General features: G+C 39.0%; 1 protein-coding gene across 1 annotated transcript; it reads right to left on the bottom strand.

The window, feature by feature from the left end:
- Window positions 1-1384: 1384 nt before the first annotated feature.
- cmtm8.S (CKLF-like MARVEL transmembrane domain containing 8 S homeolog) lies at window positions 1385-15384 on the bottom strand. The gene is made up of 4 exons (XM_018269300.2): window positions 15004-15384; window positions 6696-6869; window positions 4521-4640; window positions 1385-1667 (listed from the first exon to the last, which is right to left on the bottom strand). The coding sequence occupies exons 1-4, from the start codon at window positions 15220-15222 to the stop codon at window positions 1590-1592; spliced, it is 591 nt and encodes a 196-aa protein (XP_018124789.1). The 5' UTR covers window positions 15223-15384; the 3' UTR covers window positions 1385-1589.
- Window positions 15385-16653: the final 1269 nt, after the last annotated feature.

Raw genomic sequence — 16653 nt, 5'->3', positions numbered from 1 at the left:
ATCTCCAATAATATACAGAAAAAAATGGGTTCGCTATCCAAGAACTTAAATACCAACAGTATAAAGTACAGTACAAATATGGTCAGTGACCTTAGAATATCATGGATGGATTTTAAAGTGTTTGTTCTCCAGTATCACAGTAAAGAATGTAGGGTGCAGGGCATAGATAATACCGTTAAGAAAATCACCATTGCATCCTATAGCTATTTTTTTGGTTACTCAGAAGAACTTTTTCAGTGGTGTGATCAATCATAGATGACACCCACATCCACACAAAAGAGATGGAGCTACATTGTCATCACTGACAAAATCTCCTGGAAACCAAAGGGTTGTACAGTAGCTATAGTTTCTACAATGGCAACAAGGTGTTGCCATTGTGCCAAGAATAAGAAAAATGCTGTACTAGGCAACAAATATACATTAATTAAAAAAGTCATTACTGATTGCCTAACTTTGCATACAATGGTTTATTTTAAAAGATGCATTATTGAACACTTAATTTACAGACTTTATATATATATTAAAGGGGAACTCCACACAAACATAACTTTTTAAAAGTAAACATAATTTCAAGCAACTGACTTTTCATGATTTTTAATGGTTTGGAACAGTTCCCTAAGCCTAACCCCCTACTCTCCTGCTGATCTGTCTGAATACTTTGCTGAGCTGACTGACTACTGTTACTTTGTATCAGCAGCCATCTGTCCTCAGCCTGCATCTTCCAAACCCCATAATTCCCTGCACACACGATTTCAATAAGGAACATCACAGTGCAATGCAATGTAGGTTACGTAGTTCCTGCAAAATAAAACATGTTTCTAATATAGTTAGTTAGCCAAAAATGTAATTTATAAAGGCTGGAGTGACTGGATGTCTAACATAAAAGTCAGTACACTACTTTCTGTTTTGCAGCTTCCTTTGTTTTCACTGATGGATTACCAGGCAGTAACCAATCAGTGACTTGAGGGAGGGGCACATGGCTCATAACTGTTTGCTTCTGGAGCTGAATGCTGAGGATCAATTGAAAACTCACTGAACTGTTATTAGAGAGCTGAAAAGCAGGAAGTTGGATTCTGTTCTGCTATATTAGATATCCGTTCACTGCAGTCTTTATAGATTACATTTTTGGTTTACTAACTATATAAGAAGCATTTTTATTTTGCACAGCCTATCTATTTACCCAGTTTTTATTTATACACTGAACTGTTCCTTCAAAGCTCATGTGGTCACATGATCACATCACTCATCCACAGTGTAAATTATACAATTAGAGCATAGTCAGAATTCCTCAAGAAAACTTTTATTTCTCTGTACTGAGGGTATTTCATTAAAATCCATTCCAATCCAAAGTTATAAAGAGAAAAAACAAAGCTGAATCATTTCTGATGGCGTTTTCTCCACAGTCCTTTGTGACACTATATAGATTTAGACTGAAGCAAAAATACACATTCCTCCAATCAGAACAGGTATATGGAAGCAGAAGGATAATATATACATGATGTAAACCGCTACATTCTCCACAGGTGAAATGATTCTAAAGTGCAGTTTGCACCAGACAGAATAGGTAGGCCATGTTTGTCGATGCCACATTAACTCTTTGTTCTCCAAGAGTGAAAGCTAAAATATGTACTTAATGCATAGCAGACGGTAACTACGAAAGCAAAAAACTGCAAAGACAAAAAGAGAATACAAATATTATTGGTTATTAAAAACACTGCATCAGCAGGATTCATATGGTACAGAATAGGAGTTTCTGACAAGTCTAATGTTACAAGCCCCTTGTGTGGCCCCCACATGAAAGTCTTCCTGCTTCCCTTGTATAAGATTTAAAAGGTATCCGTACTGAGATTAACTGGCCCCTGCATTGTTTTCACCTCAAATTCAGAATGTAAACTCCTGCATTTTTCACACCTGTTCAAACCTGATCCAACTGTTCACACCTCAGACCCAGACTGAAAGTTCCCATATTGTTCCCCTGTTCATACCTCATACAAACTGCTGAATGTAGCAAAGTATGAACTTTTCATCTTACAGTGGTCATAAGAGGTCCCCCGTCTCTTGCTGTATTCTGCCTCCCCTACGCTCCCTGTGTGTGCCATACTCTGCCTTCCCTTTGCTCCCTGTGTGTGCCATACTCTGCTCTATGCTCCCTGTGTGTGTGCCATACTCAACCTGTCCTATGCTCCCTGTGTGTGTGCCATACTCTACCTGCTCTATGTTCCCTGTGTGTGCTATACTCTGCTGCTTCTATACTCAATATATGTGCCATACTCTGCCTGCCCTATGCTCCCTGTGTGTGTGCCATACTCTACCTGCCCTATGCTCCCTGTGTGTGCCATACTCTGCTGGTTCTATACTCGCTATGTGTGCCATACTCTGGCTGCCCTATGCTCCCATTCTGTGCCATACTCTGCCTGCCCTATGCTCCCTGTGTGTGCCATACTCTGCTGGCTCTATATTCGCTATGTGGGACATACTCTGGCTGCCCTATGCTCCCTGTGTGTGCCATACTCTAGCTGCCCTATGCTCCCTGTGTGCCATACTCTGCCTGCCCTGTGCGATGAGAACTTTGTAGGGTTTGTTCAGGGGGTTTGTTAGCATTTGGAAATTGCTGTTGGGGGCCCCTAAGATGTTTAATTGTGTGCTGGGGTTGCTGTTTTATCCACAGGGGGTGGAGGCAAATGGATTTAAGGGTATGTTTTGTTAAGACTTATATTTTTACATACGAGTGATGAGTGATATCCCTGCAGTGAGCACCAACCATTTGCTTTTTTAGTGCGCTACCAACATTAATGTGGACATGGTTTTGTGGTAACATTGGCGTGGTTCTAAGTGGGCGGGGTTTAAAAAAACAACATTGACTTCCATTATTTTTTTTTTTTTTTAAACTTCTTTTTATTGAGTTTAACAACAGTGTATCCACAAGAAGAGATACCTATCAAAAGAGAAGAGAGGAAAGGAAAGGTAGAGAAGAGAAAGTGAGGCGGAGGAGAGAGCGGTGGGGGGCGGGGTCGAACGTACAGAGTGATCATACACTATATTGCAATGCATACATTCTAGACATTAAAAGACATGTGGGCTGTTAGTTTCAGGGTTGAGCACCCAGATCACCAAATGTCTATGAACTTGTCCATACAGCCTCTGGCAAAGTAGGCAGCCTTATAGCATGGCAGTGCCTTGTTAACTAGTTCTTTCCAGGTTGCAAGTGTTGGTGGATCAGGCCTGTTCCATTTCAAAACTGACTTCCATTATCTGCCCTCCACACCGTAGACCAGAAAAATTCGGGCCCTCGTTACCACATAAGTTGGAAAGCACTGATAGAAAGGAAAAATCTGTGTCTTTTTTCCTTAAGAAGCCAATCTATTAATGTTGAGTATTACTTTTTATAGCACTTTTTACTATCCACACACCTAAGCTATTTAAAAATGAAATACACTGCATTAGAACTGTGAGTGTTTCTATTTCTTTGGAAATACTGTACATACAGTAGAACCCCAATTTTATATCCTTGGATTTTATGTTCTCCCACAACTGACTTATTTTTGTTGTGGCCGCATTTAGGCCAAATGCATTTTTTTTTCACGTTTCCTGGAATTTACACCGTTTTGACACAGCACCCCAAGAAAACTTAAAATCAGGATTCTACTGTTAATATAAAATGGTCCATATCTAAATTTTTTCCATTAAATGCTGCATGATTTGCTTTTATTTCAAAGTGCCACCTGCAATCCAGGATGCCATCCTTGTGTGCTACTGTAGTTCTGTTTCAATATTTCTAAGTAGCCAAGCAATGGCAATGGCTTCTTAACTGTTGAGCTGCCCCCATTAAAAGAAATTGAAGGCCATTTAGGATGAGTATGTATTTATTGTCCCATATATTCAGGGTGTAGTAGGATGTCTGCTAAAAACACCCCAATAAAAAGTCTGAAATTCACAGCCATAGAGGTTTATTGGGGTTTTACTATCCTTACTGTCCTTACAATAAATATAACGTCTCTTCATTAGTTTTGTGTTGACTGATTGGAATAAGCTTACTCTTGCAAACTCTGCTGCTTAATTGCCTAACTCAATGTCTTATTTTCTTACAGTATTTGTCATTATTTCCTTATAATAGCCATGAGTCTGGAATTCACTTTGTTAGATCTTACAGGACTGAAACCTCCCAGAGTTTGGTGAGTGTTGCTGATAGAATCCATGCAGCTAGATATAATACTGCAGTATAAATGTCCCGCACCTGTTCTACATAAAATTGCACTATGGGTCCAAGGAGCATCAGTTATAGCAATGAATGTGTGTAACTGTTTTGCTCAGTATTGGTTTACAGCTTAATTGGTTAAGAGAACACAATATTCTTAAGGAAATAGTATTTCCCTTGTACTAATCACTGTAAATTTATAACAAGATATAACAAATAAATATTTGTGTGGTGAGCCTTGTCTCATTACCCTAAAAAAATGTGGCTAAATTCCGTTGCTGACTTGTTCAGAGTGTGAGACTTATGCATTTCTCCCTCTACTTACAGAAGACGCTGTCCAACTGTTGTAGTTGTGGTGCTGGTGAACATCTTTGTTAACTGAACTGGCTTCTACTACAGCAGCGATGAGATATGAAACAAAAGCACTTGCATTGAAGCACAGCCCCTGGCAAAATATAAAAGTACATTCAGAAATGAAACAGAAACACTGTATAAAAACAACTAATCCTAAATCTTTTCTTTATATATCTCCAATATGGAAGGAACACTGTTAGATAATGCCCAGCTTTTAGACCACTGAAAAGGTAATAAAAAATGTAAATATAGTTGAGATCTGGGTTTAGCAAACAGATTGTTTTAGACATTCATCTGGCTAAACCTAGTGTATTGTTTTAAGAAATAAGTGAACAGACCCAAACACACGATTTATTAAATTGGTACAGATTTCTGGTAGGATAGATAATATATAGTAATTTTGCCACTTAATAAGGCTTATCCTAAGCCTGCAGAGGGGTTTTAGCCACCACATGGGTAATGTTGCACTAGTGAAAGTCCAGAAAAGGTTGAATAATTAGGATATTTAGAACATTTCTGAAAGGGATTCTGTCATGATTTTTATGATGTTTTTATTTCTGAATTACAGTTTACACTGCAAATAATTCACTCTACAATATATATATATATTTAATTCCTGAACCAGCAAGTGTATTTTTTTAGTTGTAATATTGGTGTGTAGGCAGCCACCTCAGGTCATTTTGCCTGGTCATGTACTTTTAGAAAGAGCCAGTACTTTAGGATGGAACTGCTTTCTGGCAGGATGTTGTTTTTTCTGCTCAATGTAACTGAATGTGTCTCAATGGGACCTGGATTTTACTATTGAGTGCTGTTCTTAGATCTACCAGGCAGCCGTTATCTTGTCTTAGGGAGCTGCTTTCTCATTACCTTCACATTGTTCTGTTGTTAGGCTGCTGGGGGGGAGCGAGGGGGTGATATCACTCCAACTTGCAGTACAGCAGTAAAGAGTGACTGAAGTTAATCAGAGCACAAGTCACATGACTTGGGGCAGCTGGGAAACTGGCAATATGTCTTGGCCCATGTCAGCTTTCAAGATTAAATATAAAAAAAAAATCAGTTTGCTCTTTTGCATTTCTGGATTTCAGTGCAGAATTTTGCTGGAGCAGCACTATTAACTGATGCATTTTGAAAAAAACCTTTTTCCCATTACAGCGGAGAAGGGGCAAGTATATTGTAAATATGACTGGTCATGGAAAAAGTTATACAGGTATGGGATTCGGAAACCCATTATTCAGAAAGCTCCGAATTACGGTAAGGCCGTCTCACATGGACTCCATCTTTTCAGTCTCAATAAATATGCTACTTTTTAAAGAAACACGTTTTGTGCAGCATCTATAAAAAATTACATTGTAATTTACTCAGTCACATGAACTCCACAGGAGGAGCAGGTACCTGCTGGAATAATGGAAACACTTCAAGCAATGACAGATACAAAATGAACTAGAAGCAGGTGCTTACACACCAGGGTTGCCACCTTTTCCGGAAAAAAATACCATCCTTCCTATATATTTATCCTATTAATAACATTGGGATCAACCATCATTTTTACTGGCCAGGCCAGTAAAATACCGGCCAGGTGGCAACCCTATTCCACACAGATGTTAGAATTATGCACTTTCTAAATGGCATTAATTACGTGTGTCAATTATTTTAAAATCATTTATAAATGTACAGTAGTTGCTGTTGACAACACTATCTGTCATTTGCTCTTCTCTTCTTCCTTGCATGTTAGAGATGCACCAAATACACATGTTTCAGATGCAGCTGAATCCATCACAACAAATTTGGCTCGTTTTTACTCAGGATTTGAACTGAAATTTGCACTTTGGTGTCTGAGAAAAATTAAAATGATCTATTTCTCACTGACTTCTATGGCATCTGGAGAGGTTTTAGCTGGCATGATAAAATGTTTTTTCCTCTCACAGTATTTTACGAATTATTGTGATTTTGCACAAAGTTGACTGTGACTTTTAATCATCATGGATCCAGTAAATCCTTACAGCTGATGGAAAGATCTGAAAGGTGACAGAAGTGTAAACTACAGTGTTTTATACAGTCTTGGCTCCAATATTGTTTCAATGGCACATGGAGTCAGAACTAGTAATGTAGATAATAGCATTATTTTAAACTGTTAGCTGTTACATACCACCAAAGTCCAGGGCACCTTTGTGATCCTTGTATTTGCTCTTGTAAGATAAAGGAGAAAAAAGAAGACTGAGAGGACCCAGTAAAACACAGCTACAAACATCACCCAACCAAATGCAGAGACAAGGAAATATTCAGAGCCTGCAATAAGTGCCCATACCAGCAGACCAAATATCTGAAAGAGACAAACAGAGAGTAAACCATATATTTAATGGAGATTACCAGATACTGTATATACACATTTTGAAAAGTCCCCTTCCAGTATTGCATGATAGAAGGATTAAAGGTTAACGTGATACACAGTCAAAAGCCTCTCCTTTTTTTTTTTTATTTTAGAATTTTGTTAAACATTTGTTAACCATAAACAGGTATATTATAAGATAGAAACAGAATAATGTCTTATTGTATGGTACATGGGTTTCAAGAATACGTTGTTGCTGTTACATCCACATAGAATACATTTGCATTTCAAGTTAAGATACTATATCACAGTATATCTCATTACATTTCAGAGCCATTATCCAATTCATAGAGGGTTTACTGTATGTTATCCCTATATGGAAGTTTACCTAAGTCTGTACTTGTGTTTGCTCTGTTCTGCCCGCTGTTTCAGGTAGCTTCAACCACTGACCCCATACACTGTTAAATTTGTCTGGGCATCCTCTTGCTAAATATACTGCCTTTTGTAGGAGGAGCACTGCATTAATGACTTCTTTCCAACAACATTGGGGTTCTAGTTGCTTTCCATGTTAGAAAGATTACCCTTTTGGTATTGTACAGCATTTGCAGGTAGTACAAAATGCCTCTCTTTTAGTAGGTCCACTCATCCATTTGCTTTATATTATATAGGATTCTAGAGGTATTTAGAAGGTCCATCCCTAGCCCCACAAAGGATACTCTGTGGTTGTTAGGTGGTTTTTTTATAATTCTAGTTCAGGCCCCATTTGGAGATCTACTATTTATCCATGGCCACTGTTCATATAAAGGATACGTATACGTGAAAATATTGGATCGTCAGTATTTAACCATAGTTCAATTAATATAAAGGAAATCAAATGTGTTCATCCCAAGTCTTGTGCATAGAATCTCATCTGCACCCCTATTTCACCAATCTCATGGTGGTGCTTCAGTTCCCTGTACACCTGGTTAGGAGGCACTATACATCTGAATTTGCAGCACCATAAGGGTAGTTGGGAAACTCAGGTTACCAGGGGCAGCAAAAAGCAACTCCTGGTAACTTAAAGAGCCAAAATTTTGATTTTTAAATCTGATTTTCAGCTCTTCTTTCAGCATAATGGTGCTCTCTGCACTAGCAATGCGGCCTCCACTCAACGCATTCCATCGCTCGGAAAGGTAAGTGTGGGGGGGGGGCAGCATTTGAAAGGCTGCCCCAGGCAGGGAAAACCCCAGAAACACTTCTTCGCTTTGGTTTTTAGGTACTTTGCCAACTTATGTCATGCTCTAATTCACTTTCCAAATGACCTGCTAGGAGTATTTCGCTAAAAATTATTTTTGACTATTCAACTGGTCTTGATTTTTTGTATAGTTTCTTTATTGCCTTCATCTTCTGCCTCATTCCAGTTTTAAAATTTGGGTCACTGACCCCAGCAGCTAAAAACAATTGCTTTGTGAGGGTAATTGCACCGCAGGCGACAAAATATTTCTAGTTTCCTTCCCACTGGCACTAATATAAATCACCAGTGGGACGGTATATGCGCTGCTCCCTGTTTCCTTCTTCAGGCTTCTTCATGCTGCTTATATCTGCCACTGGTGATTTACGTTACTGCCAGTGAAAAGGAAAACTCATCCTTACAGTGTGTCCAGAAGTCATAAAGATTAATTTACAAAAAAGGGGTACAAATAAGATCTGGCAATAAAACATTGGTATTCCATTGTGCCCAATGCACTCATATTTGCATTAATCATATTAGGGAACAGTATGAATATGATGTGTTTGATGACAAAACATTTAACTGCGCAGGAAATCTTAAGCTGAAACCGATAAGAGTCTCATGCAATTTTTGTCTACTCACTACACCTGCATCTCCTTTCCACCCCTGCTATTGTAAATGTCCCTACAGTAAGTACCCCTAGTGTATCTTGTGACAGTGGCAATACCCTTTACTATAACTGTGCATTTGCCCAAGCATAATAGTAGCAACAACACTAGTATCATGATAGGTACTGTCCATTAGAAATAATAATCAATTTGTATAAAAAAAAAAGTATACACAGATTAAATCAAGTTAGCATTTACGGTGCTTCATAAATGTAGGCAATTTGTAATATAATAAAGCCAATTCGCAGCATTAGATTTAGATTTTGTAATTTGGACATGGGCACTTCCCTCCTTTAAATGAACATTGGTAAAGGGGACCCGTCACCCAAACAAAATTATTCCAAATCCTATTTTATCATGTTAGTCAGGCAAAATGAACTTTAATTACACTGTATAAATTATTTGAATATTGTTTCCATCAGTCTGGGAACTCATAATTATATTAACCAGGAAGGAGCCATTTTGTGGACACTGTTATTAAGGCAAGTCTTGTATCATCTCAGAATCTTGTTTGTGCACCGGGGACAGGGACCCAATGTCCATCCCCATGCACTGGTTACACAATTAAATCGTTAAGAGAGCTGGGGGAATGTGTGGAGAGCAGTGACATCTAGGAAGTGCTAAATGGAAAGTGAAAGTAATTGTTTGCCCCGCCTCTATGCCTAGGCATAGAGGCGTGGTAGGCAATATTTGATTGACAGCTGATATTTTTAAATGAGTTTATGAATGCTTTAATAAAAAAAAGAAATTGGCTTTCATATTTAATTTAAAAAGGACTTTTATTATACAGATTTTTATGTCTGGGTGACTTTAACCTGCTCTCCACACTGAAAGCAGAATGGTGATGGAAACATAGAAATAGACCAAGAAAACTCTTTTTTCCTTTCTCAACACCTCTGTAAATATGCTATAAATAAATAGCAAAATGACTGTAAAACCTTTTCTAATTTCTTTCTGTGCAGCAGGGGGAGCCCACACAGTATGTATATATATATATATATATATATATATATATATATATATATATATATATATATATACAGTATATATATGTAAAAGTTCAAATCTGGGAGAATCCTGATCAGATGACACAATTGCTAGAGAAATGCAAATATGCAGAACCATAGTGCAACAGAGAAGAATGGATTACCCTTCTGTAAGCTCCTGTTAGCAGAAACTGCAACGGCCCAGCAATCAGAGCGATCTTCCTTCATGTGCGCAGTAAATAGAAAAAGTCAAATTTTAACAAAAAAAGATGACTTTTTTTTTACTCTACGCAACATGCCCTGACCCTGGGATTATAAAAAAAGCAGAAGCGGAAGAAGAGGATTACTCTGTGGTGCTCGATAAGAACCCCAGGCCAGTGCAGCTTCTGCTACAGACGTACCATTCAAAAATACAATAAAATAAACTCTAAATACTGTACCAGGAAGCACGTCCTTGAAAGCAGGCAGTATAGAACTCCCTTTGAACAATTGTACTTTATTTATAGAGCTTTATAGAGATTATACTTCATTTATAGTGTATTATACAATTTATACAATGTCCTATCACATTCACACAATATGGTCAGGTTTATCAGGTGCCAATTAACCTGCCTTTATGTTTTTGGGAGACACAGGGAGCACATACATACTCCCTGCAGATAGTGTCCAGGCTGGTCCATTGCACCACTGTGCTTCCCACAATGCACCACCTTGTTTATTGGCCTTGCACCTTCCCACTATACACTTACAATTTTCAAAACAATTGTTAGTTAAAATTTTGACTTTTGACTATGGTACTGCCAGGAACTGTGATAAGTGATGCATTTTGGCAAAAACCTTCTCAGTGTTAATTTTTAAAGGGGAACTCCACCCAAATATTTTTTGCATAAAGAAAATGAATATACTTTAATAAAAGATACCTGTAAATGTAATTGCAATTGCAGTAAGTTCTAATCCTCAGGCTTGTGCTACATTGTTTCAAGAGTAACGGTAATGGCATATAAGGTCATTTGTTGCCGCGGGAAATTTGCACTACCCATGGGTGAACAATCTTGTGAAAATACCTACCCTCCACTAATATTTGGATTGCTGCATGTAAAATATATTACACATGGCAAACCAGCTTCATTGTAGAAAATTGTGGATGAAGGCTTTTTTTCCACAATTAAGCAGGATCAGCGCATGTAATGTCTTTTACACGCATCATTGTGGATGTTAGTGAATGTATTTTTCAGGAAGTTTGTCAACTGCGGTAATGCAGATTTATTATAGCAACCAATCTCCTCCTGTGCCATTACCCTAAGAACTAGAAGAACAAAATGGGATAGATACAAATGCTTTCATGAGCTATTACCTAACAAATCATTTTGTTAACTGAAAAGTTGGATAGAATTTTCTCTTTAGGAATTATTTTGTTTTTAGGTTTACCGTCCCATTAATTAAAGTTGTAAAATATAAAGATTTTTTGTAAATGTAATTACCAGTGGCATTGCACCCCTCTGAAATAAATAATTGGCTGGCCCAGCATGAGCAGTCTCTTTGTGGCAACTGGAGTCTCAGGTGGATGAGCAGGAACATAAATCCCTTGTATATTACATCATATGGGCTGTGTATAAATGTAGTGTTTTGATAATATATAGGATTAACCTTAAACTGCCACAAATTGTAGAATCTGGGGGGGAGGGGTAAAGTGGCTATTGTAATAAAAAATGCAAAGTTTAACTTAGGTCTAGTAACCCATACCAAATCACTATTTAGCATTTATTAAAAAAAATATTTTAGTTTTATCATTTTAATAATTATTGGTTGTTATGGGTCACTAGGCCTGTAAAGGTTTGCCAGTAAACAATAAATTCACAGTTACCTGAAATGTAATTTTTAATTTAAGCCAAAGGAGATTAAGGCAATTTTTCCAGTTAAACTCCATTTCTGAATCTGATATTATCAACACAAGCAAAATGTCAACAGCAACTCCAAAAAAAACTGTTACAGATTTGTCTGGAGTCATTTGTTACACCAAAAGCATTAAATGGATGATATTGAATGATAATTTACCACCAAAGCATCCAAGACCAAGATATTCACAAAATGGAGATGGAGTAAGGCTTTAGTGAATGTGATTTTCTTTCAGCTACAATGTAATTCTAATAATATTTCATTCTACAACTGCAGTATAACTGCTTTGCTGTTTTTCTATTCCCATTCAATTGTTCAGGCAAAAGTAAAAGCCAAAGTAAAAGATTGCAAGGGATGCTGAACTTGTAATGACCCCCCCACTAACACTTGCACTGAGGGGCTCACTGGGTTTATATGTCCTGGCATATACGTTGCTCTAAATGGTTGGCAGAATCAGTTACATCAGTTTATATAAATTAGACCACTTGCCCAGCATGAAATCTGTGAGAAAATACATTCAGCTGGCCTCCCTCTTCCACATTCCACTAACAATCTATTCCCACTTAAACAGAGTGTTAGAGGTTTCCCTCTTCTCAAGGAGGTATTCTATGCATTCTTACCATACTAGCAAGGCTCATTAATGCCTTTCCAAATACTTCTGCCAGAGCTAAAATGCTTTCACATAACTGATCACTTACGGTAACAAGAATTCGGTTCAATTGCAAATAAAGTGGTAGCTAGCAAAACATATCATTGTCTAATAGTACACCAGATATAATGTTCTTTTTCCACTTACTATTTTTTCAGATTTTTTTTGTTCCTACTATTTTAGAAATGTAGTTTTTAAAAGAGAATTTGTTTCCTTTCCCTGTTTTCAGTGCTGATTCTTTGCCTTTGTTTAAACTTCTGTGAATTTCCACAGCTAAATCCGTTCCAGGTGTCTGCACCCAGGCAAATGCAGTGCCAATGAGCAGAGGCCAGTAGTTCAGCTGATTCTTGCTCTGCTTTTATAGGTACAAGTGCTAGTGTGCAATACCTGTTTTCTCAAACATGTATTGTTCTCATATTTGTAATTGAACACAAAACACAATACAAATCAATCAATTTGGCACAGGGATTATGTTGCTGCACAAACAATACCTTATTCATTAGGGATGGAAAGGAGGTAGCATAGAAGCCCCCTTTTCATATGCGCAAGTTAGGGAATGGTGGAGGCCACAAACCTAAAGTGTGTTAATAACCAACACTGTACTCTGCGTCTTGTGCAAGATTTTTTTTTATCCAGGTGCAGAGCACAACCATTACCCTGTGCAGATGTGCTCCTGGCAGTAACGGACATGCTTTATCCTCAAGGGCACATCAAATGCCCCTCTTAATCTGTACCAGATTTTAATCCAGCATGAGGAACAAACCACAGCCATTTACCTGGATAGAAGTGCCGGTACTAATTTACCGGCAAGTTGACTGGTAAATGTGGCATCCCTTGTTGTTCCGCCCGGCTACCTCAGATCCGCCCACAAAACCCTCTCTATCTCTTCTGTCAAACCCTGCCTACTCATTTAATCCAGGCACTCCAGTCCCTTCCTGGCCCAGCCAGCCCAAAATCAGCACAACCCCACACAAATATGCCCCCAAAAACATCACAACAACATTGCTCTGTATGCAGATTATCTCTTCACTGCTTAGCTGCATACAGTATACCTTCACATTCCACCAAATTAATAAAGAGATGACTGAATTGGCACTGTATGTCTAAACTCTGGAAATCACAGGGGCACATAAATCAACGAAAAATCACTGATATGGGGAAAAAGGCTGAGCTTGGGAAATGAAGCTGAACTGGGAATGAAACTGGTTGAACTGGTCAGAGAGGGTTGGATGAGGGACAGATGTGGCTGAACTAGTGGGCATAGTTACTGATATGGGTAAAAAGTATATATATTTTATTATTGCAGTTGGTGTGCTACAGCCTAATTATTGGCCTAAAACAAAAGTCCATAGGCTTTGTCCAAGTGAGATGCATAACTCCCAAAAACCCAGGTTCTCCATTCTGTAGAAGAGGCTTTACCTGGATTGGAAGAACTTTGAGGATAATAATATGAGTGTATTTGTGCTAGGCATGGCTAGGTTGGATCAGAAGCCTGGATGGGCATGGCTTATTTAGATACCTGGTCCCTAGAGGGCACTGAAACAGCCAAACCCATAGTTCCTGATGGTGCCCTGCAGGCATTCATATCCTTATGATATGTAATAAGACAAATCTTTCAAGTAATAAATCAACGTAACCTCTCATATGCCAATGTTTTGAATCTGTGGTTAGATCAGTGCAGTGCAGTATTCTATAATGTTTTTGCTAATAACCAAATACGGATAAATGACTGATATATAATCAGGGAGTGTAGTTGTGAGCTGTATGTGTACAAATATGGCTAAGATTTGCAGATTCCAGGGGGTTTGCATGCTGTTGGCATTTAAAACAAACCACTGACACTATTTAAAGTTCTGACAATAATTAATCAGTAAAAATAGATTTGCACATGTTATTAGAGGAAAGCCAGGTTACTTTGGGAAGTGGCAGTGAAGGAAAAAAAATAACAGCTCTGGTACCATGTCTGTTAAAGGGATCCGGTCATGATTTGTATGATGTATTTTTTATTTCTCTCTCTAATTCACTCTACAAAAATAAATAAAATTGAATTCCTAAACCAGCAAGTGTATTTTTTTTAAGTTGTAATATTGGTGTGTAGGCAGCCATCTCAGGTAATTTTGCCTGGTCATGTGCTTTCAGACAGAGCCAGCATTTGCTTTCTGGCAGGCTGTTGTCATACCTCCCAACTGTCCCGTTTTGAGCAGGACAGTCCCTCTTTTGACAGCTCAATCTGCAGTCACGCGTTTGTACTGGAAAGTCCCGATTTCTCTGTACTGAACAGCCAAAAAAGACAGTGTCTCTAACTTAATTGGCTCTTGTCAGAAAGCCCAGAATAGATACTTAAGATACATTTGTAATAGTTTTGTCTCTTGGGAGAAGTTGCCAGATATCAATCAGGCAGGTTTGGAAATTTGACTAATCCCAGCTTTCAAATGGTGGTCAGTGGACCCATTTATAAAAACAAATGCTCTAAGTCTACAAATGTATTGTTATTGCTACTTTTAATTACCCATATTTCTATTCAGCTTCTCTCCTATTGCTTTTCCAATCTCTCATTCAAATCAAGACATGTTTGCTAGGCTAATGTGTACCCTAGCAACCAGACTGCTGTAATTGCAAACTGGAGAGCTGCTAAATAAAAAGCTAAATAACTCGAAAAACCACAAATAATAAAAAAAATGAATCAACTGCAAAACAAGATGCCACAGGCCATACTCACTATTTCCATAAGCAAAAGGACTCCCGCGGGGCTTCTGAGAAAACTTCTGTCGTAAGCAATGCTGCCTCCCATGGAGATGGTCTCAATGTGCGAACTGACTGTGGTAGTCACCGTTTCTGACCGTGGTCGGTCTCCCTCCATCTTCCCCATAGAGACTGACCACTTCCTAGGCTGATCCACCTTGCAGCCCCCCTGCTCTGTGCTTAGGGCTGGCTGCATACAGACCGGATGACTTCCCTCTTTCTCTCTGCTCTCTACAATAATCCCCCAGAGACAGCAATGCCTGACAGCTGCCGAGCTGCTAACAACTGTCCCCAAACTTCTCAGCCATCATGTCCCTACTTCTACATTATCAGCCACACAAAAGAATTAGCCAGAGTTCTCCTCCTCCAGCAGGTAGTGGGCAGGGTAAGGGCGGTGCTCAGGTGTCTGGGACACTGGGCTCATTGTCAGGCAGGGCCAGATGCTCATCAGCCTCCCAATCCTCACCGTCTGCAATGAGTTTCTCCTCACTACATAAGGGTGAAGACACACAGAGCTACTAATAGCAGATATTTGTCACGGCTACAAAATTAGGACATTAGTGATAATTGGCTTTAATTAGACACTAGTAGAGGCAGTTCTTTGTATTGTCTAAGGCAGTGTATTTTGCAGCCAGAAGCTGCTACTTTTTTTGGCTACAAATGCCAGAAAAATACCCTGCCATAGGCAACATTGACAATTGCTGCCACTAAAACACATGTAGTGTCTTAGCAAAGCCAGTTATCATTATTGTCTATTTTGTAGCTGTGACAAGTAGCTGTTACTAGAAGCTCTGTGTATCTTCACCCAAACAAGTAGAGGGAGCAGTGATAAGCAGGTCGGGGGAGCAGCAAGACAGAGCAGTAGCAGGTGGGATGGCAAGCGAGGAGCTAGGACTGGAAATGAACTGCTGTCAGCCAGAACGGACATAATACCTGCATAACCCCTCTGCTCATCACCCCTCTCACTCATACCCTTCCCCAGTGATTTTCCCCACACTACACAACAAGGGGATAGGGAGGTTGCACAGGTCAGCAGAGTCAGGGAAAAGCAATAGGAAGTAGCCAGGCTGACAGGTGAGGAGCTAGGACACCCCTGTCTTTGTGCCCTAGGCACATGCCTCTTCTGCCTACCCCTAGTTCCGGCCCTGATTCCCATCTTCTGCCTCCTCATATAACTTGCTATTGACCTGTCACACAATTTTTCCTACAAATGCCCATTTCACAGTCTTTATGATTTATTATACTGTGGTACATACATTCATGGATTGTATAAAAAAAGTTCATTTATGAAAACAGTGCCTTGTGCAAATCAGCACCCCCCCACGAACTTCCTAAATTGTGGTCACTTGGGGAATTCAGCCACGAAAGTGGCCATGCATACAAAAAATGCAGTTGCATGAATTTGCATTGTAAGTAGCTGCTGACATTTTGTGGATTGTGTCACTTCTGGTGTGTGGCATTAAAACAGTATTAGCTTGTGATTTTTTTGATGCAAGTCTGCTACACTTATTGAAGAAACCTGCAGTGGGACCCCTGTAATTCCTGCTATGTTCAGTGTGGCGGCAGCCAGGGCCAGAATTCAGGTTAGGCAAGAAGAGGCACAACTTAGGGTGTAATGGTGTGTGAG

The sequence above is a fragment of the Xenopus laevis genome, chromosome 6S (genome assembly GCF_017654675.1).
Source record: "Xenopus laevis strain J_2021 chromosome 6S, Xenopus_laevis_v10.1, whole genome shotgun sequence".
NCBI lineage: Eukaryota > Metazoa > Chordata > Amphibia > Anura > Pipidae > Xenopus > Xenopus laevis.
The sequence above is the reverse complement of the archived record's forward strand: the minus strand, read 5'-3'. Positions and strand labels throughout refer to the sequence as shown.